The sequence below is a fragment of the Sceloporus undulatus genome, chromosome 3 (genome assembly GCF_019175285.1).
Source record: "Sceloporus undulatus isolate JIND9_A2432 ecotype Alabama chromosome 3, SceUnd_v1.1, whole genome shotgun sequence".
NCBI lineage: Eukaryota > Metazoa > Chordata > Lepidosauria > Squamata > Phrynosomatidae > Sceloporus > Sceloporus undulatus.
This window is the reverse complement of record NC_056524.1, coordinates 91,383,437-91,410,496: the sequence shown is the minus strand read 5'-3', so window position 1 is coordinate 91,410,496 and position 27,060 is coordinate 91,383,437. Positions and strand designations below refer to the sequence as shown.

The following is a 27,060-nucleotide window of genomic DNA, read 5'->3' as shown; positions in this document are numbered from 1 at the left end:
TTTTTTGTTGCTGCCTTGTGCCTTCAGGTCATTTCTGACTTGTGGTGACCCTAGCCTAGGTTTTCTTGGCAAGGTTTGTTCAATGAAGAAGTTTGCTTTTGCATTCCTCTGTGGCTGAGAGAATGTGACTTGCCCAAAGTCACCCAGTGGGTTTACACAACCAGTCATGGATTCGAATCATGGTCTGCATTATTCTACCTAAAATTTAATAGGCGAGGATGGAATATCTTGTCTCTTGTCATTTAGAATTTCAGTAAAGCACATGTTAATTTTTTGGCCAGCTTCCAAAAGTCATAGTGTATGGTTGAAAAAAGTCCCATGTTCAGTGAACTTGTTATGAGAATGAAGCATGCATTAAAGGAAGCTCAAAACATGCCCTGGCTCCATTTCCTATTTAGATGCATCTGGTACAAAGGATTGACAGGGATTTGCACATTCCAAATTGCAGGGAAGATTGTAAGCACTTGCAGCTAAATGTACTTAGATCCACCTTGCAATGTGGAATGGATGGATTTGGCATGGAGGTCTGGGGCCATCACAGGGAAATTGAGAACGGAGCTGGCATGCCCTCTAACTTCAGCCCAGTTTGTGTCTGCATTCAACTGAACATACATATCAAGCCATAGGTGTTGTGTGTTTAGTAACAATAACAAAGGAGCGTCTCATTTGCTGTGGCCCACTGCTATCTGTATGAGAGGCATAAAGAAAGGGAATTTTACACACATCTGGGTTTTTGATATTGTCTGTAGAGCAAAATATTTGCTTATCCCATGTTATATTGAGTCAGACCATTGGTTTGTCTAGCCTGGTGTGGTTAGTTTGGTCTGCAGCAGATCTCCAATGCCTTAGGCATGAGTCTTTTTCCAGTCTGCCTATCAGAGGTCCATCCATTGTAATCACTAGAGATTGCATCTATGGGTGTTATGTATTTACTGTGCCACTGATAATGTCAGCATGGGTGGGGAAGAGAGGGTAGTAGTATCTGAACCTTCAGTTATAGAGTCCTAAGATGAGAGCATCAACCATGGCCTATGTCCTGTGCAAATTCAGGCGCGAGATTGCTTCCATGTCAAATCCTGACATTTCCCATGTCCTAAATTTAGTTGTAAATGGGCTGTGGCATTTACTGCTGATTTGTCAGTGACATAAGAAATATGAAGTGATCATATACAGTAGTGTAGTGCTTCTCAGGCATCTGATGTAGACAACCAGCAGTTTTTGTTCATGTGCTCTGTATTTGGGCCCATTAGCTACAACTGGTTATTTCCAAGACTTTAGGCCCAAAGTAAAGAATCTGCTCTTGTCCCTCCCTCTCTCCCTTCCTCTCTCTTTTTGCTTTTTCTCCGAGCTAATCTCTTAGGTACTGCATGCCAAAAGTAGGTGCGGCCAGAGCCAAAGCTAGGTAGGGCTAACACATTTCTCTATCTGCCACCTTCATTTTATTTTATCTCCCATTTCTTCTTCCTCCCCATCCAGCAGGCTGCTAGAAAAAGGAAAGATTCTTCTGCCAGAGATCTGAATTGATCTTTTTCAAAGGACTTTTTGAATAAGGCTATGAGATTGTCTATCCCTGCCATATTACCTGAGATTCTTTAAGTGGAAACATTGAGCATCAGAGACCTTTTTTAAAAAACTGTGCATATTGCATAGACAAAAGGTTTCCCAACTGATTAGTTTTTCTTATGTTCATTCTGGGTTTTTATTAGAGGTGGAAACTCTAGTTATCCTGGGGTTTTTTTGGGGGGGGGGGGGAATCAAGGAGTTGAGGTTTAAAAAAGGTAATCTTTCCAAGCTCCTTTTTTTTAAAAACAATACAAGAATGAGAGGATAGCTAGCAGTTCTGCTGTCTGAGGTCTCATATTTGGATCACACTGTTGAAAAGAAAAGTTTAAGTACTTTGGCACTGGGGTAGAAAAAATGATGTAAACCACAAACATCACTCTTGGTGATTTCTTCCCACCATTGCAATTTGACAGAACACCATGCCAGTAAATTGGTCTTTGCTTACTTTCTTGCTTGCTGCTGCATTCTAAACCTGGGAAAGACTAACATACACTTCCCTACCTCCTGGTGTCTAAAATGAAAAAAAGAAATAACTCTCAGGCAAAGGAAAGGTTCATAAATTTCTTCAGTTAGAGAAAGAGGACATTAATATGGCATGAAGCAATGCAACAGGCAGGGAGGGAAAAGAGCAATTTCAGTCCTGTTTGATTTATTGGTATGGATGGGTAGCTCTTTATTTTATATCCTCAGCGTTACTGGTTTCACAACTGCTTCAAAGAACTGCGCAAGGAAGCTGTCATGAGAATCATTATGACCAAAAAGTAGTATACAAATATATATTTTTTAAAATGTTTTTTTGGAGCTTTGTAAGATACTCAGGTTTGTGGGTGTTCCTAAAAGTGAAATAATACTGTCCCTTAAGTTTTCACATGTCATGATCATCAGTTTCTGGCACCTCTGTGTCAGGAAATATAATGCAAGGGTGGGGGATTTTTTGTTTGTTTTAATCATACTACAAGACGATTCAAAAGGCTAGTGACTATTATACCAGAAAATTTGCTGCGCTTCAGGAATTTGCTCTTTTTTTTTTATCAGATAGGTGAACTAGAAGAAGTGGGAGTGGAAAACAGTTTTGGAGGAACACCCAATGGGCCTTGTTATTCCCTGGCAAAATCATGTTAACATGTTAATATCTTCCCTGAACATGCAAAAGCATGGGAGGGGTGGAAAAATCCAGTGTGATAACAGTGTCTTGCAACATGATTTGTATTGCTTATTATTGTGTGCATGTATGTTGTGTGTGCACACACCTTCAGCTTGTAGACTGATGGCAACCCCATACATTTCATAGGGGCTTCTTAGGCAAGGAAGACTCAGGTGGTTTTGCCTTCCTATGAAATTTAGCCTACAGCACCTGGTATTCATTGGCCATCTGCAATTCAAGTACTAACCAGGGACGACTCTGCTTAACTTCCAAGTTCAGGCAGGATCTAGGGTACTTGTAATTTGCCATACTTGTAATCCACCTTGATTCTAGAAGGAAAAGGCAGAATATAAATAAATTGTATTATTATTATGCAGGTCCCCTTTGCTAATCATTACTCAAGGGAAAAGCAAGATTGAGAGCCCTGATTTAGGCATCAGTCATTACATTCAGTACTGACTTTCATCACACATGCAGAAGAGATATTACTTTTATGTCTCTCAGACCTGAAATTCTTTGGCATGGGAAGCAAACTATCAGTAACCAAAGGAATGTTTTGAATGTTCCAATGTGTGAGCTCAGTATTAGAGATAATCAAATTTATTATGAAAATAGAGAAGCTCCTGATGACTTTCTTCTTAAGCAAGTGTGTGCGTAAATTATCACTAAAATGTTTCATGATTTGTGCTTGAATATGTCAAAATTTGAATTGTCATAGTAGCAACATGAAAACATCTGAGCTTATTTGACTTGTTTTATATAATGAGATTGCTTTTAGTTTTTATAGAAGGTATTTTTATAGGGGAATTCTGCATTGCCTTCTTTTGCCAGGGATGTGGAAGGTGACCTCAAACAAAGCTTTCTAAACTACTTTTCCTAGGCGTGTTTGTTCTTCAAAGTCTTTAAAAATTTAACAATAGTACTTCCCAGGACAGACTTCTTGGAACTCAATATTGCTGTAACACTTTACAGGTTTTCCCTCTGGGTTCTTCTGGTACTTGAAGCTTGCTTTCTTTTCTCCTTTCTGAACAGTAAGCTCCAGTCTCTTCAGCGGTAATATGTCTGGCATGTGTTGCATGAACTCCATGCATAATGTACACACCCTCTATGTTGAATGCAGCCAAATTTGCTCATAATCATCTTGTATGTTTCTCAGTCAGTAACTTTTCCAGAAGATCCTTGATACAATGATATTTCCTGAACAGTATCCTTTTTATATCAAGCAGACGATTTCAAATATAATTTGTATTGTAACTAATGGTGTTATAGTAAATTTTGAAGTGCAGACACTCATTACAACAGGAAACATATCCAGGGGTAGCAGTGTTGGCTGTATAGCCAACCCACAACTCCCCCCCCCACAAAGCAGTGATACCTTTATGGGGCCAACCAAAATGCACAAAATAGATGTCACAAGCTTTCAGAGTTGCACCACCTTCCACATCAGGCAAAAGTGTTAAAAATCATACAGGGGAGGGGGGGTTAATGATGTTAGTCACAATGTTTTTTGCTGCATTTTTTCAAGATACTGTTGGTGTTATTCCCTCCATACTCAGAAGAACTAACAACATCTTGACAGAATGCAGACCTGGGACTAACATTGTCATTTTTCCTCCTTTATTATTTTTAACATTTTTGCTTGATGAAGAAGCCAGTGGAGCTTCGAAAGCTTGCGACATGTATTTTGTTGCATTTTGTTTGGTCCTATAAAGGTATCACGATTTTGTGGATTTTGGATGTAGATATACTTATTACAGCAGTTCCCATAATCAGACCCTCAAGGAGAATTGAGTAATGCACCCAGCTGTATTGATTTGTAATAACAAATCAGTTGAAATCATTTTCATCTTCACCAAGGGCAGGTCTTTTATATAATTACTGTTGAAAAACAAAAAGTTCCAAACACTTTGCATAACTGCAAGATTAGTTCAGAAGGTTAGTATACTGTAGCTGGGAGAATTCATCTTCCTCCCCTCCTGACGTCTTACCAGGGGTATTGCAGTTAAGCTCCCAGAGAACAGGGAATCCTGCGAGGAATGTCATATAATGTCATCATCCAGGCTAATCAAAAAGTGCTGTTTTTTGCATCCTGCAAGTCCTGGCTCTATTATGCCAGTTATTTTAACATGGTTACATGAATCTTTCTGCTTTTTCAATAAATGATAGAAAGGAAATGATATTTAAAGAGATATTTTGGAGAGTCGCTGAATTTCTTGATCAAGCATGCCACGTTGAAAGTACACATTGTCCTTCTGACTTTCTTGCAGAACCTTCTCAGATTTGCATGCCAAGATGCAAAAGGTCTTTCCGCATGGAAATGTCTCTCCAATTTGCTATTTTTATCTTCCTTGCATGAGTATACATTCCAAATGCATTAGAATTTGTCTGTTTAGGGCCTTTTAAAGAAACACAATAACAAGAGATGCAAAATTATATATAAACTAACTGTGTGTGTGCGTGCGTGTGCGCATGCTCTCACACACCACTCTGTATCATTATGACAGTCATTTTCTCATATATAATAACTGTTCATCAACTGTTTAATGTAAGCCAGATTTCTCAGCTCATCTCCTTTCCAGCAGATTAATTTTTCTCCTATAAAATGTACTACAGCTACATAATTTATGGCTGATTTAAGTGAAATCCAGGCATTTTCTAAATCAGTGGCCACATAAGCTTTTGGCTTCTGTGGACCTAGTAAGGTCTAGATTTATTTTGTCAGATATATTAAACAGTAGCTTTGGATCATAACATCCCATGTATGAATAGAATAATGTTCCATTTATGGACTGGGGATTTTCCTTCTCTCCTTTGCCGTTCAAAGCCCATCTGTCCCAAGGATCCTGCCACCTCTATGATTTGGCCTTTCAGCTCTACAGTTCTGTGCCCATTCCCTAACATAATGGTATGCTGCACAAAGTACCAGGAACAGCCAAATAGATGAAAACTGCTTTTACAAGAGCACCTTAGAACCTGAATCAGTGTGTCTACCATACTTGACCAAATGAGGAATCTCCTCCTCCTTGCTTGGACTTTCCTGCTGTTCTACACTAACGTCACTCTGAAAAACTAATGTAATCAAATTTTCATTGATTCATGAATGTAATTAATTTTATAGAAGTGCTAAAACACAGAACCAGAAGGAAGGCAGTATATAAAATTTTATTACTAGTGACAGTGATTTTGAGAGAGACTATGAGGAGAAAGAATTGAGTTTTAAAAGTAAAACACTATATGATAACTAAGTGTTTAGAAATTAAACCATAAAATCCTGTCATCCCAGGGAGTATCCTGAAAACGTAGGAAAGATTGGATCTTGCACTTCCCAGATTGAAGAGAACGCTCCAAATTCAGATCTGCCTTTCCTCTGTAAGAAGGATCTCTGGCTCTTTCCTTTACAATCTCAGTGCTGTGGCTTCAGAGAATGGGGAAGATGGCATGGAGAGAGTTATCATGGAGGATTTGTATTCCCCAGTATCCAAACCCTCCCAGTCTTGGATAACAGTTCTAGCACAAGAGAAAGGTTACACTAACCCTGACAATGCGAGGAAAATAGTTTTAAGAAAAATTTACACGAGAGAGAAGAAAAGGAAGGATAATACAGTGGTATGGTTATGTCTGGCTTTCAGGCCTTGGAGCACTAATATAGGATTGTGTTATTCATGCCATACCCACCACCATTTCACAGATGAAAACCAGGATGCATGTGGACAAGCAGCATATCAGCGTGTGAACAAGATAGCAAACATTGTTAATGACAAAGAACACACAGGCCCTGTACAAATGGGCCATTAAGCACATACTGAGTATGTGCTAGGGTTGCCCGGGAGTGTCCCTTTTACACGCTCCCTAATCCTAGGACGTACTCAGTACGTCAAAATGGCGGCATCCTGTCTACATGGCTGTTACGTCCTGGCACCGCTGCAGGGCGCCTGTGATGCCCTTTCAGCAGCGCCAAATGGAGCTCCTTTCGCACCGTGTATCGCTGGCATGGCCTTTACACAGCCACGCTGCTGTTGGGGTGTCCTTGGAGCATGAAGCCACTGTTGGGGTGTCCTTGGAGCATGTCTCCTCACTGATGTTTGGGTGTCCTTGGAGCATGAAGCCCCAAGGACACCTCTTTCCAGGCGGTGGGGAAGCGGCATTTTGCTGCTTCCCTGAGGCCTGGAAAAGCAGCGGATCGGGGCCTTCAGGGCTGCTGCTGTGGCAGCTCAGGCCCTGATCCGTCAGGGAAAGGGGTGGGTGCAGGCCGCCCCAAAGGGGCAGTCTGTATCCCGCCATAAATTAAAGTGAAGTAGTTTGCTTTTGCTTGAGTCTACTAGGAAGGGCAAGGTTCCACTCTCCTCTCTTGTCCCCCCTGCTGAGTTAATTCAGTGCAAACTATTTTTGTACTTTCGCTCAAGTCCAAAACACACTGCAGAAATAATTTAGTTTGAGACTGCTTTAACTGCCCTGACTCAATACTAAGGAATTCTGGGAACTGAAGTTTTGTGAGACATTTATCCTTTTCCATCAGAAAGCTCTGGTGGCACAATAAACTGCAAGTCCCAGGATTTCTTAGCACTAAGCCAAGGCAGTTAAAGTGGTCTCAAACTGGATTATATCTGCAGTGTGTTTTGAACCTCAGTTTGTAGTAACAGAAGTAAACTGAGGACAAAGAGAGAAAGGAGGAGGAGGAAAGAGAGCAAGGGAAACATTTTAAAAGCAGCCAAAAAAGTGAGAAGAGAGAGGATTAATTGGGACTGTCCCTGCCAAATCAGGATTGCTGGAGGATTGAGTATCCTAGGAAGACAGTGATTAAGTTCTACAGTCTGAAATTTTAACATCTGTGTTAATGTTTTAAGTGGACCTAACTTTAAAAAATGTCTAACCATTTGCAGTTGTTCTATTGTTAAATCTAAAACAAACCAAATATGTAAGATTTCTGCTTTTATGTTTCAGCTACTTTTCTAAGCTCACAGTGTCTTTCCAGCCTCCTTTAAGCAGAGAGCAAACATGCCTACTTTCTGGGTGTCAGAGGTACTTTTACTCACTCTTCATTCTTCCAAAACTACTGTTTGACTATATAATGGACATGTTTGGATTATGAAAACTTGGCTTGATAAACTAAGAACTGAATAAGTTTCATGTGCTTTTTCCCTCCCTTTGTGTGAGCAAGCAAGCAAAGAAACTGCATTTATAGTTATGTGCAAGATGGAAATCATGGTTAGTGGCTGCCAAAGAAGCCAGAATAGGAAGCCACTGTTAAACTGCAGCTTTATATTCTGGTTTCAGTTTAAACATATTGTGGGGCTTCTCTACTTGAGCAAAGAGAGAGGTGAAGGAGGAGTGAATAGACCTGCGTATAGTCTATTTTATAGTTTTAAGAATCTTGCATCCAGTTTATTAAGCTGAGATTTAATTGTCCAACCACAGCTGAAGTGTTTTGTGCTTTTTTCTTTTGAATTATCCATTCAGTCCTTTAAATTTCAGTCCTTTAAATTTAAATTTAAGACTTGTATTTCTGAATCCTTGAATTAGATTTAAAAAGAGAGAAAGGAATACTCTCAAATGCTCAACAAATTATTTTAAGGAAAATGTGTGTGTGTGTGTGTGCATATATACATAGATACATATAGACACATACACACCTATTTTGAAGTTCCCAAAGATTTAAAAATTTAAATCACTGAATGTTTTTCTTCACTTTATAAGTCTATGATTATTCTTAAATATCTGTTTGCTCCTTTACGTATTGCTTTCTTCTTCAGTTTTGTTTGTTCTATGTTTGAAAAATTAGCTTTATCAGCTTGTTTTTCTTTTAAACTTCCAATTCTTCTTACAGATTTTTTGTTCATCTAGTATAAGCACTGAAGTTTAACCAAAGGAATCAAAGCACTTACCGTGCTCCTTAAGTAAAACTATTATAAAGCTGTCCTTGCGGGGGTTTCCTGCCTACTTGTTTCTGAAAGCCTACACGGAAGGACATTGTTCCACTAATAGACTGAACTGATAAGCAGTAGTGATACAAGATGTTTCACTGCTTGAGGCAGGAGGACATTTACCATTAGTGTCCTTCTCACTGCTGCTTGTCACCTACACACTCTCTCTCACTCTGAGGATGCCCCACAAGGCTCTATATTGGGACTCCCCAAGTCATTTTTGCAGCCTGCACAATTCTTCAGTTCTGTCCTACTTTTGGGAGGAGGAATCCTCAGATCAGGATATCAAGTGAGTGTCTGTTTTGGGAAGCCTGCCTTATCTCTTGGTCTTCCTTATCTCTTAGTGATTCTGAGCAAGTGACTGCTGTAGCGTTTGCAGGAACACAGCATTCAGAATTCAGTTTCCTGGGAATTTTTTAGTTGTAATTTTAATAAAGCTAGCCCCTTACACCTTTTTGACATGTCACAATTGATACCATTTAATCTGCCATGTTTGTTGCCTGTTATGGAATCCTGAGATTTGTTGTATGGAAAGGTATTACAGCTCTTTAGTAGCAGAGAGTTCTTAATACCTCATAAAACTACAAAACCCAAAATTCCATAGGACAGAACCATGGCAGTTAAAGTGCGATCTAAGTTGTATAATTGCAGAATATGAAAGAGACATAAGACTACACATTGTATATTCTTTCAAGTGCAATGGCAATGCACTTTCTCAAAGGCTACAGGAATGACTGACTGAGATTCTGGCATTTGTTTCATTGCTCTTTACATATGACTTGTTAATAGCAAAAAGCAAGTACAGTTGTGTAAATACCTTTTTGCATAGTAATTTGTTTTATTTAAACCAAAGCTCACTTAGGTTTACATATAGTTTGAAATAGATGGCATTGTATAATCTACTTTCTGGTGTACTTTAAAAAAATATAGGTAGATGGGGATAATTAAGGGAATATTTGGGGCAAGTGCCATCTTTAAAGGTGGTCTACTTTTTAAAAAAAAATTAATAAAATAGAAAGTGTAAAATGAGAACAAATACCACTGTCCAAAGATCCTTACATAATCCTTAATAATTATCCTAAAATAATCAGAATTAGGAAATATTCTGTGAATAGTTAAGGCCCTCTTTCTAAAAACCTCAATTTCTAACCTCTTTTCTAAAAATCCCAAGAGACCTAATTTCTTTTGAAACCATAGGAAGATTCAGTTTAAGTCAATGGGATTCATTACCAAATGTTGTTATTTCTTATCTTCTGCTACCCTGTCTGGGCATCAGCAAGTCTGGGTTTTTTTTATTTATTTATAATGTAGTAGTTATATTATGTCACAATCTGTCATCTCACCTTTCTGTCTGAATTCTTTCTAGACGGTCTAACATAATTTTGGTGTGTGTGTGTGTGTGTGTGTGTGTGTATGTGTAAATGGCAGTGGGATGACAAGATTTGTTTGGATTATACTTGTATTATTGGATTCAAAATCTGTTATTTAATAATAGGCGGAAAGCTTGTGCAGAATTTTATTCAATGTAACAAATTCCTTCAATCTACATGCAGAAGAGCCAGTAATTCTTTTTTGTTGCATGCATAGTGCTTCAGGTTAATTCACAGATAAACATTGCAAAGCACTATATAACCTTAATCAGCCCTGACTGTGGTTGAGTCATCCTGTTCTGTTAGAAATACAGCATAGATTTTTTGTGGCTGTTGCGTAAGTCTGCTTTCTCCAACTTGATGCTGGCCAGATAGTTTGGACTGCAGTTCCCATCATTGCTAGACAACTGCACCACTGGAAAGTAAAAGTTTGTGTAAGAATGGTATACATAGTTAGATTTTATTTCTAGGTAGTTGAATGAATATTTTGTTTGTTAGTATGCCTGTAGTGACACTCTGATAACAAAACAACATTGTTTCTGGACCCCCCCCCCCCCCCCTATCCCCCTTTTCTAGGCCAGGTGATACAGTGTACCCAGAAGGACATCCTGGAGAACCAAGAACTCTGCAGGATTACAGTATAGGAAACAAATGGAAGGTATCTGGTAGGCCTTCACATACAGGGCAGATCCCAGTTGCATCTCAGGGAAGCCGAGGTAGATCGGGGACATTGCCTAGTGATTACAGATATTTGCAGAACAATGTGAATGAAAAAAGCACAGATTGCAGCGTGCTGCCACTTGCCATTTCTGAGTTACATATATCAGATAGGAACTACTTATCCCCCACACAAGGCAAAAGAGAGGAAAGTCTTCAGAGAGATTCAGCAGTGCTGAATATAAAACATGAGCTTGTGCATCAGAGGCCTTCTCCTCCCAAACAAGTTAGTAACTCCAGGCGACAGGACAATTTTTCAGCATCACTTGCCACTTCCTCAGAGTCTTCACTGACAGTCCCCAACAGGTCTCTTCAGTCCCTCTCTCCTCCTGCTGCCAGTGTGGTTGCAGTTAGCTCACCATCTGCTCAGACTTCTGGGAAGATTTCTGGAAAATTAACCAGCACCAAACTGCCAGATCTTCCACAACCAGCATCCATAGAGAATGTTTGCCAGCACTTAGAAGAAAAAGCACATCTCAGATCTGAACCTGCGCTCGCTTCAACATATCACTACCATCTAAAACCTGGAATGGAGACATCAAGATCCCCTTCGCCACAGTTTGCTCCCCAGAAGCTGACAGACAAACCTCCCGTGGCTGTTCAGGATGAGAATCCCACTAGGTAATCTGGCATTTTCTAAACTATTAACAATTTGTCTTAATGTTTAAGTTAAATACATCTTGAGACAAGTATTTAGCATTCCAGAGTTGATTAAACTATGTTACTATTTATTTATTTAACATATATTTAACATATGTGCCTGCTTGCTGGTGATTATACATAACTGTAATTTAAACCACCGATAAACATAATTTGAGAGCAATAATGGTAATATAATGGAAAGAGGCAGCTGTTATTCAGAAAGCCAAAATACTGGATAAAACCTTATATATTATTACTTTACTCCTCTGCAACATTACTCTTTACTTTTTAAACCTATGTAGACAGTTGTTGTTTAGAAAACTCTTAACTGTCCAACTTGCCCATGTCAAAAAGTATATAATATTGCTTGGGAAATGTGCAGAAATTACCAAGCAAACCCATCATGGGGATTCAAGTGCCTTTCCTATAAGAAAAGATAACAGTGTTATCTTTTTAATAAAAGAAGGAGGGGGGGTAATGCAGAAAGCTTTACATATTCATGAATGATATGAGGAGATTTGATTACAGGGAATATCCAGCACTTTTAATAATGATAGAGTTTGGAGGTTTTCAGGGAGCATCATATTTGAGATTGACTTTAGGCAACAAAAAAAAAATTAGTTCAGAAATATGAAATACGTTGGGTGCTTGCCCACTGCATTTATATGCATATTGAAACATAATTCAAATATTTGAGCTGTAGTTTGGAACTATAAAGGATCACAGCTATAAAGAATCACAGTTATGGCAGCTATACTGGAAGCAGTCTTCTCCTCCTTCTTCCCTTAGTAGCTATCCTCTTACACCTAAATGCAGCCTTGTGTATGTGCATAGCTAGCTTATCATCTAATTCAAAATGCACACACATATCAAGTTCCCCCTCCAACTGCATCCAGTATATTATAGTTTTCATGATGAAGAGGTGGTGTGTATGTTGCTTTTTAAGTGAAGTTGAACCATCTTCTTCGGTCCAAGGGCCACATCCAGGTTATGCTGGGAAGCGATTCATAAACATAAATACAATTTTCAGTATTTTCATCCTAAATGTACAAAGCAAAGCTCAGCCTTTATATATACAGTGGTACCCCGGGTTACGAATTTAATTCGTTCCGCGGCGCCGTTCGTAACCCGAAAGATTTCGCAACCCGAAAAAGCCATAGCCGCTAGCGCTTGAAAGCCGCGATTTCGTGCGAAAAAGCGCCGAAAAGCACCAAAAATTTTTTCGTAAGCCGGAAAAAAAAACGTAACCCGGAACAGTTTTTTCCTATCTAATTTTTTCGTATCCCGGAAATTTCGTAACGCGGTCATTTCGTATCCCGGGGTACCACTGTACTTGAAAGCAAACTCCAGCACAGCAGCCTTCAGGCATACCATCTCCATTCAATGCATGTTTACATAGAAGCAAGCCCAAAAAATATGATACAAGGGAACAAAATAAAATAAGCCTTTTAAAATACAGGCTTCTGATTTCTATACCTTCTCCTTGTGTAACTACTCTAATAACATGCACTTTAAATACTGTACATAATTGTATTAGTCAGGAATATCAGTATGCAAAGGGATCTTGCAGCACTTTTTAGACTAACTGTGCAAGAGACGTTGTAGCATGATTTTTTATATATTTGGTATACCAAGTCTATGGAAGCTTATGCTACAACTTCTTTCACATAGTTAGTCTTAAAGGTGTTATAAAATCCCTACACATGTTATACATTACAGTGCACCCTTTCTTTACACGGGGGATCCGTTACGGACCCCACGTAAAAGAAAAAATGCATAAGCTTGAGCCCCATTAGAAGTAATGGGGCTCGTACCATGGTCGCGCACCCCATTACTTCTTCCAGAGCTTGTGAAGCTTTTTTCCAGCATAGCTTACAGCATATGCTGGAAGCCGCGTATGACACGCCCGCATATGCCGCGGGTGCACTGTATTACTGGCCAAGGATAACAGCTAAAAGTCAAGAGATAAAAGTAACACAGCTTGATCACAAGTCCATCCCATGAATCACTACCATGCTGAGCCATCAATGGACAAGCCTTCATGAGCTTTCTGGTCCTAAATATTTACACTGATAACATGGTACAATATATAGGCTGCACCAATGCAGCTAACAATGTTCTACATATGCCAAATGTAATATGTCCATGTGTAATCTTGTTTGCATTTGAAAATCCATCTGTAAATAGTTGCTACATTATATCAGTTGTGTCATAATCCATGGTAATAAACCTGGTTTAAATTGCCAGAAGCACTGAGTGCTTGTAAAATATTAAAATCTTACTATGCACATTAACTTGGTAGATATGTTTAATGGATTAAAGTGGACAATAGAATTGTACTTTCTGTTTCTTTCTTTATTAGATATAAAATTGTAGAAATAGATTTTCATTAATTAACATGCAGGGTTTTTTATTTTAAAAACACTGTTTTTATCCAATATAGTGTTTCATTTTAACAATTGTTTCTTTTCTCAAGAATTGAACGAGTGATGGATAACAACACAACAGTAAAAATGGTTCCTATCAAGATTGTACATTCTGAGAGCCATGCCGAGAAGGAAAGCAGACAGAATCTTGTGAGTGCCATAGAGCCTCCTGCTTTACCAAGTGGCTTGGAGAAAGACCAGATCAAAACACTTAGCACTTCCGAACAGTCCTACTCACGCTTCTGCGCTTACACAAGGCAAGGTGTAGAGCCGGAGCCTGAGAACAAAACCAGACTGCCTTATTTGCAACCTGCTGATGCACTTGGGGTCACCTCAAAGGACACTGATGTTTCTGGCCACACAGTTAGCTATGTCAGAGCCAAAGAAAAGTCAATTGAAGATTGGAAGTCAGAAGAATTAGCCAGAGAGATAGTGGGCAAGGATAAATCACTTGCCGATATCTTAGATCCGAATATGAAAATAAAAACCACAATGGACCTGATGGTGGGAATCTTTCCAAAAGATGAGCATCTCTTGGAAGAAGCTCAGCAACGCAAGAAGCTTCTTTTAAAGGCTTCACCCAAAATGTCGGAGGACAAGTGAGTGGTTTGTATTCTTGTTCTTTTTTAGCTGAAAACAGATAATGTTTTCCATTGCTTTGTCCAAAGTGCACCTAAAAGGGGTGGAAAGGAGAGGAAGATGGGCAAATGAAAGTTCCACTGCTTGCATAATCCTAGTTTACAAGGTGGGACAGCCATGGAGGGAAACATTCCTTGAAGGGAAGAAGCCAGATGGCAACTGGTTCCAACAAGACAATGGAATGTTACTTCCTGCCTGGTATCTTTGTCACCTGCTGGCAGGCAATATGAATGTAGATTAACCAGATGTTGTCTGGTATAAAATAGATGCAGAAAAGTAAACAAAATCAGTAGTAGATCAAATAATGTAATTAGCAAAAATGTGATCTGCCAAAGTTTAGTCATACTATACCACAACCAAGATATAGAGCTCTTTTCATCCTTGCTGAAAGATCTACATGGGTATTCATTTCTCATATGGACATTTTTTTTCATGTTTACACATATCCTGTGAGAATCAACCCAAACACCCATCCATTCAGGTAGATATATTGTGGGTAGAAATTGGGTTCTCAGCCTTTGTTGAAATGTTAATATGGCCACTCAGGGTCTTAATCCTGAAGTAATTCAGTTAAGCTATCCTGGACCCTGCTTCAAGAACTTCAATTCTTGGACAAAACTACAACTGGCTTTAATGCTTAGAACAAACTTTGTCTATAGAATCAATACCATATACTCAACATTAGCAGTAGTAATCTTTTAATCTAAACAACCTTAAGGTTAAAAAAAACCTTAATAAGTACAGATTGATTTATTTGGGTTCAGTTTTCTAATCAGAATGCACCAGCAAGTTTGTAAACAAGCTCAGAGGTAGTCAGACTAAAGGGAAATTAACATAACCAGTGTTTGTGTATGTGTGTCCAGTTGAAGGTAAATATTTGTATGGTTGAAGACAGTGTTTCTGTGACAGTGAGCCAATTATTGAAAAGCTTGGTGGCATAACTACCTGATAAACTAGAGAGCTCCAAGTAGGATTATGGAAGAATCCTACTGACACCAAGGAGAGCCACTAATACTAGTTAGATGTCAAAATACAGGGCTGGATGGGACCAGTGGTCTGACTCAGTACAAGGCAGCTTCCAAGTTTCTTCTACCAAGCATATGATCAGATTGTAAATGAGCCAATGGTGCAATCTCTTTAATGTTAAATAAGCAGTACTATTTCCGTTTTTATTATATATCCTCTCATTCCATTTTTTTAAATGTCAGCAAAGTAACTGTTATAGAATTTAAGAGAAGGTTGTATTTAGTAGCAGGATCTTTCCAACATTCGAACTGTGGATAATGAAACACAAACAGCTGCGTTTTTCACTAAAAGGTGTGCTTATGGGATTATAGAGTCAAAGATAATGAAACCCTCAAAGAGCTTTAAATGTTGTCTGCCTTCCACTATTCATATAATCAAGGATGGGGCATGGAAATTTAAGTACTGACAGAGAACATCAATTAGGAGGCAAAATAGAAATCAGCACTTTCAGGCAATAATTTTGGCAAATTCCTTCTCTAAATTACCTGTCTCCAAGTTAGGTTCTAAGGGTGCTAAAATGGTACCCTTACGTTAGGGAGGCCATTAGACCTGCAGTGCTGCCATGTGTGAGGATCTTTCTCTTAATGCAACAGTTTACTTGTGGCATTCAGTACTGCAGTGTAAGTGCTATACAATTGGCTTTCTGTATCCATATTTTTTTTATCCACTGATTCAACCATCTATGGCTTGAAATTTTTTTTTAAAAAAATTATATATTGCAAATAGCAATACTTGATTTTATTTTAAGGAACCCTGGTGGCACAGTGGTTAAATTCCAGTACTGCAGCCACAAGGTTGTGAGTTCACTCCCAGAGCTCCAAGGTTGACTCAGTCTGTCGTAGGTCAGTAAAATGAGTACCCAGCTTATTGGGGGAAATTGGCTTACAGATTGGAAACCTCTTAGTGAGTGGTGAGTTCACTGATAAGTGGTAAATGCTATTGCTATTTATCATTTTAGATAAGGACACCATTTTATTATGCCATTGTATTTAATTGAAGTTGAGCATCCACAGATTTTGGTATCCCCGGGAGGTCCTGGCACCAAATCCCACTGGATACCACGGCCCCACTGTATTCTCTTCAATGTGCAGAATGCTAGAAAATGGATTAAAAGTTGGTGGGTTTTTTTCTTTGCATAGGAAAGAGGAACCGACTCTGCCTTTGGCCATCCCTTTAACAACCAATTCCACCTACTATAGCACATCTGCCCCAAAAGCAGAACTCTTGAATAAAATGAAGGACATGCAGCAGCAACAGCAGCAACAGCAAAAAGAGGAGGATTCTGAGGATGAGCTAGACCATGATTTGTCTGAGAAGAAGGTGAGCTAGCTTTCTTTGTATATATTACCTGCTGTTGGGACCAATTAGCCCTGTTGACGTGTTTTCAAACTAAACATAGTAAAAGCACAAGGTTGCAAAGCAGACTACTGTCATTCTCTGTGTCACCATTTCTGTTGTTCTCTTCACATGGTGGTTGTCTGATTTTCCAAGGATCCAAATCTGGATTTCAGACTGTGGACAGAGGAAACCCTTCTCTTAAGAAATTTACCCTCTCCCACATAAAGGTCAGCAGAAGTAGTAACAGTAGTAGGAGGTAAAACTTCCCTTCCTTGCCTGTTGGTCTCATTGGCATAACACTACAGGCTCAGCATACACAAAACAGAAGAGAAAAGCTTATTTTAGGCTATACAAGGAGGCAAGCCACCACAGAAATGCTGGCTGTAAAGAAGAGGGAATGTCCTTTCTTCTTACCAGAAGAAGCAACTGTTTTAATGGATGACACTCTTATCATAACCTAGAACAAGGTTAGGTAGACTTCAGACTTGCATGATCCTTTTTTTACTAGAGCCTTGGAATCCCCCAATCAGAACCTGGTGCAAAAGACACACATTTAGATCTAAAGAGTTCAAATCCCAGGAATTTCTTTGGAATACTAAGACAAAGTGTGGCGAACCAGTGTGGTGTTGTGGTTTGAGTGTTGGACTAGGACTCTGGAAAACCAGGGTTTGAGTCCCTGCTAAGCCATGGAAACCAATTGAGTGACCTTGGGCAAGTCACGCACTCTCAGCCTCAGAGAAAGACAATAGCAAACACCTTCTAAAGAAATCTTGCCAAGAAACCCCCATGATAGATTCACCTTGTGTAACCAGAACCAAATAGTCTTCCATACAAGAATAATTTCTTGATTACCCAAATCCTTCTTCATTTCATCGGTATAACTTGGAGGGCGAGGGAGAATTGTTGCTTTTATTCTTACATGATAGGGAACTAAAAAGTCTTGCTGGTCCACTGCAAATAATCCAGAGATCACCCTGGCCTAGGATAAGAAATCATGCAAATAGTAGCTATCATGTAAATAGGCTGTCAAGATTCCTGTATATAGGGAAGCAAATGCCTTCCATTTAGAAGGCCTGTTTTCTCTAGCTGAAAGGATTAGGTTGAGTAGGACCATGTGAAAGACCCTTGCCCAAGACCCAGGAAAAGCCACTGTCAGAGTAGAAAATAGTATGGCTGAATGATAAATGTATGATTTTGTAACTTATTTGGACATATGAACTAAATGAGAAATTGAAGTGAGTTCAAAAATTGTTATTGTTCTAGAATGAATGACTTGTATAAATTAAATAATTTTGCAGACTGATGCAACTAAATAACCACATGTTTGTGTGTATGGCCTCATCTGTCAACTTATGGCAACCCCATGAACCTCAAAGGGTTTTCTTATGCAAGGTGTATTCATAGGTGGTTTTGCCAGTTCCTTCCTCTTTGCAGTACATAAATCATTCATAATGATGGTCAGGGAGTTGCATTGGATGCTAGAGAAACAAGACTGTGATTTGTACCAGTTACTCCAAATCAAACATTACCCATATTTAACTTTTTTTTTAAAAGGAACCACATTTTCCAGATTGATCAGTCAGTGAAAATGCTTACCACATTAATCTTTTGGACACCTACTGTATATACTCATTTATAAGTCGAACTTGTGTATATAAGTCAAGGGCAGTTTTGGGGGGGGCAGAATCATGGATTTGATATGACCAATGGATAAGTCAAGGATCAAACACTGGAGCATGCTACAAAAGATCTAAAGGGGGAAACAAAGCACCACTTCCCTCCCTATATCTCCCTCTCTGGACCTCTCTCAAGAGTCACAGTCTTGGCATGGGAAAGGGGAAACAAACCTTGGTTCACGCACACACACACTCTTCCCCTTACCAAAAGCATCTCCAAGGCTCATGGCTTGGAAAAGGGAGGACAGACCCCACCCTCTTGCTGCTCTTCACCCCCAGGACTCCCAAGGCTCATGGCTTGCAAAAGAGAGGACAGACCCCTCTTTCTGCCTTTCATCCCAGGACTCCCAAGGCTCATGACTTGCAAAAGGGAGGACAGACCCCACTCTCTCTCTGCTCTTCACTCCGAGGACTCCCAAGGCTCGTAGCTTGTGAAATGGGGCACAGACCTTTCTCTCTCTCTGCTCTTCACCCTCAGGGCTCCCAAGGCTCATAACTTGCAAAACGGGGTACAAGCCTGGGCATACTCTCTCTGTGTTTGTGTGCCTTGCCTCAGCAGCTGCCTGTTAGCTCTGGCTGCGCAGGAAGGCTGAGGGATAACAGACACACACACGGGGAGAGAGAGAGAGAGAGAGAGGAGAATGCGCTGGGGAGTCAAACAGGGAGTTGTTACAAGGCTACAGAGGAAGGTGGGCATGTCTTCTTTGAGGAAATTTATAAGCATTAACTTATTGCCCCATATATAAATCTACCCATGATTTTGGAGTCCATTTTAGGGCATAAATTTCTCGATTTATAGTCGAGTATATATGGTAATAACTCCCAATCCCAATGAATCTGAGCGGAATAAATTAAAAGAGAAACCTCCAAGTATAATTATACAGTCTGAATTTCTTATTGAGTTCATTGGCAAATTGTGTAACATACAGTCACAAATTTGCATCAGATAGATGGTCATATTGCCAAAGGAGAGTCTTAAGTTTTCTTTTATATTATTATTTTTGTTTTGTCACAACATACTTATTGTTTTGAACTTGTTACTGTAATGAATAGATTGGTTGTAGGATCTGCCTTCCATGGATAAAAAGGTTCTGCACACAAAAGGTGCTGCCACTCATTATTCAGGGATTCCTCCCATGCCACCCCCATACCACTCAACTCATTGCATTTAGTAAGGATGTGCTGACTCTGTGCAGCACTTCTCAGAGGTTGGAAAAGCTACATTTTTAGGATTACATTTCCCAGGGTTTCCCTGCTAGCATGGCCTGTAGATGCTGGCTGAATGATTCTGGAAAATGTAGAATAAAAGTACATTTCCCAGGTCTAGTATTTTCAGGGAGCTGAAGAGCTTTGAGGAAAGAAGTAGAGAAGTCTGCTTCTACTAGCCCATGATTAAATCTGTACATAGCTAAATCTGTACCCAATACAATATTTCCAAGTATTATAAATAATTCTACAACTAAGAGTAAATTTCCTTTTGTGGACCAGTCAGAAGACTTCATTCCCACTTTCTCCTTTCTCTGAATTGACTGCTGCCATGTCAAGAACTGGTTGTGCCTAAAATTTGAATTTGCTTTGTCCCCCCCCCCCCCCCCCACTTTCCTTTCTCAGCAAGAACTTATAGATAGCATAAGTCGAAAGCTGCAGGTGCTGCGAGAAGCTCGGGAGACACTCCTGGAAGACATTCAGGCTAACAATCTACTTGGAGATGAAGTGGAGGCCCTTGTAAAAGAGGTCTGCAAACCCAATGAATTTGACAAGTTCCGGATGTTTATTGGAGATCTAGACAAAGTGGTCAACCTTTTGCTGTCCCTCTCTGGTCGGCTAGCCAGGGTAGAAAATGCATTAAACAACCTGGATGAAAATGCCTCTCAAGAAGAGCGGGTAAGATGGTGTACTATGTTACTGCTCTGTTTCAAGAAAGAGGGTGTCTGATTTTTGCCCACTTGATTGTAAGTAAATTTCCTCAATGATATAGCTCGTTCTGAGGCTTTAGAAATATGAAAGTCTCTCAAATATAAAATTACACTGAGACAATAACAATAAGAGGTTGAACTTGACAGGAAAGATGTGGAGAGTCTAAGATCTTGAATGGCATACAGAACAGCAAATGTCAGAATATTTTCATTCACCATCATAACTTTTAAAATGTCCCATCAGCATAGGGAATATCTTGCAGTTCTGGAAGCTACTGTGCAGTCTATGTGAGACGCACTTAATACTTCTGTAGCACTGCTTCCTTTTTTTAAACAACAAAATCAGAATTTTATCTTATGATTTATGGAACTGAAATGTATGTCTCATTTCTAGACTAGATTCACTTTTGGTCTCCACTTTACTTTCTGTTATTTCTGTTTTGATCTTGTGGTCTTCCTTTTTCAGTTGTTTTTCCTTATAATTATTCTCTATTATTTTTCTATTCCTGTCTTTCCTTGTTTTTTTTTCTCTTGCAATTGATAAATGCCATCTTAATTAACTGATGTTTTAAACCCATAAGTGCTGCTAGTGGTTGCACTCAGATCCATGATTTTTGCAGGAATGAATGTCCATGTGCAGCAGAGATTTTTAAAAATGGTACTTGCAGCAAAAGCCTAATTTCTCTAAACTGGGGAGATGATAAGTTCTGCTCCCCCTCCCAGACACTGGGCATGAGCAAGTGAAAGATAAAAAATTGGAAGTGTTGTTTAATTGGGCGATAGATTTAAGCTAATGCAAGTTGAAATCAACAGAAGTTACAAATTTGATACATGTACACAGCCGGCCCTTCTTATGCACGGATTTTTTATACACAGATTCAACCATCCACGGTTTGAAAATGTTCAAAAAAAGTATAAATTTCAAATATCAAACTTTGATTTTCCATTTTTTATAAGGGACACCATTTTGCTATGTCATTATATTGAATGAGACTTGAGCATACACAGATTTTGTTATACACAGGGGTTCCTGGAACCAAACCCCAGCATATAACAAGGGTCCACCGTAAGTCTTTTCATGTGATAGTATCTATAATATTGCAAATACTCATATCTGAAGTTTCAGAAGAAAACCTTTTCTCCATTTGTAAATGTCTTTGTTCTCAGTGGTTTTCATTTGAATTAAACATATTTTATCATAACTGGGATCTGGGTGCAGGTTAATTGCTAGTGTACTATGAGCGATTGAATGTTTTTACTTTCCTCTCTCCTCAACAAGCGTGTCCTGGTAGAGAAGCAGAAGCTGCTCACGCAACAGCATGAAGATGCAAAGGAGCTGAAGGAAAACCTGGATCGAAGGGAGCGCATTGTCTTTGACATTTTGGCCAACTATCTGAATGATGAGAGCCTTGCAGATTATGAACACTTTGTCAAGATGAAGTCAGCCCTTATAATTGAGCAGCGGGAGTTGGAGGACAAAATCAAACTTGGGGAGGAGCAACTGAAGTGTCTGACCGACAGTCTCCAGCCAGAAAGGCCCAAATGACACTCCCACAAGGAGATGGATGCCTTGGACAGCACTGACATGTACACCACTCCTTTGACCACTAAGAGGAGCCACTCTGAAGAAATAACATCATAAATAAAAGCAATAAAGTTAGGGTTTGTTCCTATTTGAGTTTGTTTGCATTTCTAGAAACAATTCAGCATCCTCTTTGGATGTCCCTTTATCATACAGACAATAGATTCTGTGTTTCAGTTTAGCACATTAAGGAAAATGTGGCAATTTTGCATGAGTACAGTGTTGTTTTTAACAGAAATAACATATGTGCAAATTCTGTTCAGATCTATACAACCAGCAATGGAAGCTCTTGAAAACAGCATTGAGGACTATTGATTTTAGGGACTTTATGGTCTTGTATTCAGGTTGGTGAGATACAGTGGCAGTTTCAAATGTGCACAGTTGGATCCTTTTTGGCGAAATGTTGCATAATAACGTTTTCAGAAATTATGTCAAATCTGTTTGGATAAGTAGACCTTTTAACAAACTACAATAAAACTACTTCCAAACACACTAGGAAATTGTGTGTTTGCATGGCAGCTAGATGGGTTTCTTTAAATACCTTGTTGTGACCTCAGAGCTTACCCTCCAGATATTCTGGATTGCATTTCCCATCGCTGCCTGCCAGCATGGTCATTCTAACACATCTGGAGGACATCAAGTGAATGAAGGCTGATATTGGGAGATGTGGAGCAGAAAGGGAGAGTGATACCAGCTTGGTCTTCATTTGAAGCTAGGGTTGTCATGTTTTCAAAAATGCAGTGAGGATCAAAACTGATGGCATGCAGGGTTAACTATCAAGAAACATCTTTTAACAAATTTGTGTTCTACGAAATAAACCAAATATCAGATGAAAGTATTGGTTTCAATTCAGCTAGCCATGTGTTTTATTGCAAAATTTTAACATGTTGTCCACATTCATGAATTACATGATGTCACATTTTGGTCTTTATGAAGGGCCTAGATTGGCATCTTGTTCAGTCTATAAAGAAGGAAAAATTCCATCTCTCAAATGAGGGACATCCCTTATAATAAGGGACGCCTGCCAATCTTGTTAGGGGTCAGTTTTTGTGACTTTCAAATAGGGAATATCCCCTATAATAAGAGACAATTGCCAGCCCCCAAAGGGACAAATCTTAGACCCTCAAATAAGGGAGACCTGGCAACCTGATTTGAAGTTTAGACATTTCTTTTGACAAGACCTGTTCCACTCCATTTATTACTTTATTAATGGGTCACCAGATCAAGGGGGAGGACCAAGGACCAAAGTATCATTCAGCTCATGTTTCTGATATATGAAGTAATGAAAGACTTGATTCTTATATGCCCAAATCTGTAATACAGGGTAGAATTCATACTATATTATGATAGGTCAGTGATGGCGAGCCTATGGCATGAGTGCCAGAGGTGGCACTCAGAGCCCTCTCTGTGGGCACACATGCTGTCACCCTAGCACAGAGTTTGCCAGAGTTTCTTACTAGAAAGCCAGAGGGACGTGGCACTTTGTAATAAATAAGTGGGGTCTGGGTTGCAGTTTGGGCACTCGGTCTGTAAAAGGTTCACCATCACTGTGATAGGTACTCTGGGTAAATGTTCATTCTGTCTATTATTTCCTTTGCACAAAGCAAATTGTTTTTATAGTGCATGTGGTGACAACAACTACTGTTGTGAGGGATCTGTCCCCTTTTCTTGCCTCTGCAAGAGACAACGTTCTTGCTTTATGGTTAGATGTACTCACAGTTGCATGCAACTGACACTGAAGTGGATGGGTGGGTGTGTCTGCATGGCTTTCCACTTTCCTACTGACAAGTATCCTTGTGATAGAAGGACTTTGATTCTCTGTTCCAAGCCACAGATGATTAAATCTGCTAAACACAGAGACTCCTACTATGTCTTATTAAACTGTCCTTTATTGCAATTCCAACCAAACCTGTTTTTTAAAACTTTTTTTTTTTTTAAGAAATCACAAGAAGGATATTATAACAACTGCTAGCGAACTGGCCTGTGGCATAGGCTAAGTTCCCTTTTGTTAATATATATTTCTGATAGATAAAGGATAATCTTATATTCTTTGTAGAGACTATTTTTAAAAGTTTTACTGAGAAATGATTTAAGCAGTACTTAAATCATGAACCATCTGCCATATTACCCTGTTTAAGAAGTAGAACTAACTTAAAGGATTAAAAAAAGAACTTTTTTCTTGATACCGCCATTGAATTTGAATGTAAACGTAAGCTTTTACTTCAGTTGTTCTCATTATTCAGTTAATAGGGTCATGAAGGTTTTAAAGTGTTAACTGTACAATTTTTTTAAAAAAATGATAGCTGTACAAGTTTGGGGCATAATTCTTTCTGTATAATTAAGTATTTCACAAGCAGACACAGTGCAATCCTATGCAAATCAAATTGGAAACAGGTCCTGCTTGAATTCCATGGAACCCACAGGGTTAAAACTGCAGCCTTAAGGGAGACCACCCTACAGATTAATTGACTTAATAAAGGAAGTCACAGCCCTCAGTTTGCAAGTCATGAGCAGGCTCTTGGATTGCTGTCATTCATAAGTTCTCCATAAGTCAAAATTGACTTGATGGCAGATAACAACAAATCAAGCAAATTCCTACACACTTCTCTTCCGCCATAACATTCCAGTAAAGGTCCTGGTCAAACTAACTGCTCCTAATACCATTCAAAAAAGGCTCCCTGCATTTCCCCCCACATTGTCAGTACCTGATGTGTCCAATCACTGTTATGTAAAAGCTTCCACTTTGCCTTGGAATCTCCCCCCCCCCCCGCCCCAAATACATAGCCAAGCTAAAATAAACAACTATATTTACTTTGGTCAGGTGCAAACATTCATCTTTCTCTCATTACTTGTTTGTAGTGGTTACATTTGTGTATTTGAGCTCTAAATATAACTTCAGTATATATGCAGTCCTTTGAATTAAATCACATAATTTTTATGAAGATAGCAATATGGAAATTGATGTGTAATTGTATTTAATCCTTTTTGGAATGTGATGTTTAATTGCCACCTTCAGCTTGCCTTCCATATTTCTTTTATGTTTCGTTTTGTTTTTTAATTTGCATTGGCAAGTTCCCTGGAAGGGGCTAGAAGAGAGTTTCTTCCTACTGCTGTATATAATTCTATAAATAGCTCTATTGTCACTTTGTAAAGCAGAAAATATGGTGCTAATGGCTCTTGGCACCTCTAGGTGAAGGATAATTTTTTCACCTTATGGGTCATTGCAATTTTTAGACCTTTTTTGTGTATAGTGAAAAAAATTATCAGATTTTTCCCATTGTCCTTTTGAGTTTGGTACCCTAAGTCAAAAATACATAGAGAGATTTCATATTTGCTTCTTAAATACTTACATACTGATAAACCATTTTGCTTGACCAAGGGAAATAAACTGAATATTGTGTTTCAGCATTCGGAGTGCTTTGTTAATTTCCACACACGCCACATATCAACACCGGTATAATGTTCATGATGCATAATCTGTATGTGTGTGTGTGTATGTGTGTAGAGACCATCTGTTTTACTAAATGTTTCCATACTACTTTGACTATGTTTTGATTCTCATTAGACTTTTACCAGTTCATACAGTATCCTTACCAAATTTATTTTCCACACTAAAGAAAAAGGGATACGGAGGTACTTTGGGTAGATTTCCCACACATAGACACACACCGATAGGAGAGCTGGTATAAAAAATAAACCTCTTTTGGCAATGCATTAGGAAAACTTCTGGAACCTGTAACAAAATATTGAAAAATATTTCTTCCATCAGCCCTACATAACCAGCCACAACTGGTTGCAGTTCCCCTGGTGCACATGTAACACAGATAAGTGTGATGAAGTAACCATTTCTAATGTGAAAATACTGGCCATGTTATGCGTTTTTAAATTTTTTATGGAACATGCTTTTTAAAAAAACAACAACACTATATTGGTCTTTATTTGATGGGACATGAATCATGCTTCATGAGGTTTTGGAGGTTCTACATAAATGAAAATTAATGCATGTGCAGTGCACATTATAGTCTCACATGAAAAAGGCTTCTTTTTATTGTTTGGTAAAAGTAGGTGGGGGACTTACTCCTTATGAATGTGTCTGTTGCCTGAAAATTTCAAGCAGAATTAGAATCTTATAGATTGGAGAAACTGAACATAGAGTGGAAATGTTTGCAAGAATGGGATCCATCCATTTCCCCATTAGAATAGTGCAGCATTAAATTAATAGCTGCAAAACCCTGGAAACTCTTAAAATGAACTCTTATTTGATTAGCACACTACAATTTTGTTCTTGTGCCAGTGGGAGCTGTGGAACGATTGAAACTATCATATACATACCAAAAATAAGTGTAGAGACAATTAACCAAATAAATCAAAATTATTTGAATATTAATTCTAGACTTACAGCAAATACTGAGCATAGTAAAATGTCTTTCAAAATGAAATGAATTTTAGTGCTGCTGAAACTGCATGAAATTCAGATGTTCAGTAGTGATAGGTTATTGAACTGCTGCCCCACAGTTTAAGTATTAGTATAAAATGGTGGTTACCAAAGAACAAAGCAAACCAAGCTACTCTGGTAGTTTTAAATGTCAGTGCTGCATAATTTAGTTGAAAGTCACAATGGTGTTATACAAGTGTAATATTTCGTATCAGTCTGAAAACCTTTGTGAGCCCGTTACCGCAATTCTTGCCATATTTGTTCAAGTTAGCTAGTAGTTTAACAAGCATTCGTTCAAGTGATGGCTAATAGCAATCTTAACATCTTGATTTCCTTAGTTGTCCTGCAGAAAGCTCTGAGGTGATTTTGAGTCCATGCAAGGTGTATTACGAAAATCCATAGTTAATGGACCACATCATGAAATGGTAAGACTGCATTTCTTTAATTTCTAAGGGGGCATAACCCTAAAAATGTTGCTGTTGCATAATGCACAAAACCCACACATTACACAGTATTTGAGGAGGGGGGCATTCCAGCCAATTGTTCCCTTTCATGTAAGTCTCTATGGAGAATCTTGGGATGCATCTGCACTGCAGAAATAATCCAGTTTGGCACCATTTTATTTGCCATGGCTCAAGGTTACAGGATTTTGGGATTTGTAGTCT

The 27,060-nt window shown here is 38.9% G+C and overlaps 1 protein-coding gene across 5 annotated transcripts in view; it reads left to right on the top strand.

The window, feature by feature from the left end:
• Nucleotides 1–25,368, top strand: part of SHROOM2 (shroom family member 2) — a 161,883-nt gene extending 136,515 nt beyond the window's left edge. For 4 of the 5 annotated variants that reach the window (XM_042456496.1, XM_042456498.1, XM_042456500.1 and 1 more), the window contains 6 exons: nt 7,649–7,726; nt 10,575–11,336; nt 13,834–14,382; nt 16,588–16,768; nt 20,074–20,346; nt 21,658–25,368. In XM_042456496.1, the coding sequence (XP_042312430.1) occupies nt 7,649–7,726; nt 10,575–11,336; nt 13,834–14,382; nt 16,588–16,768; nt 20,074–20,346; nt 21,658–21,924 (2,110 nt within the window). In that variant the 3' untranslated portion in view covers nt 21,925–25,368. The remainder of the gene's footprint in view (nt 1–7,648; nt 7,727–10,574; nt 11,337–13,833; nt 14,383–16,587; nt 16,769–20,073; nt 20,347–21,657) is intronic. The other variant, XM_042456497.1, reaches the window with a different exon arrangement.
• Nucleotides 25,369–27,060: the final 1,692 nt, after the last annotated feature.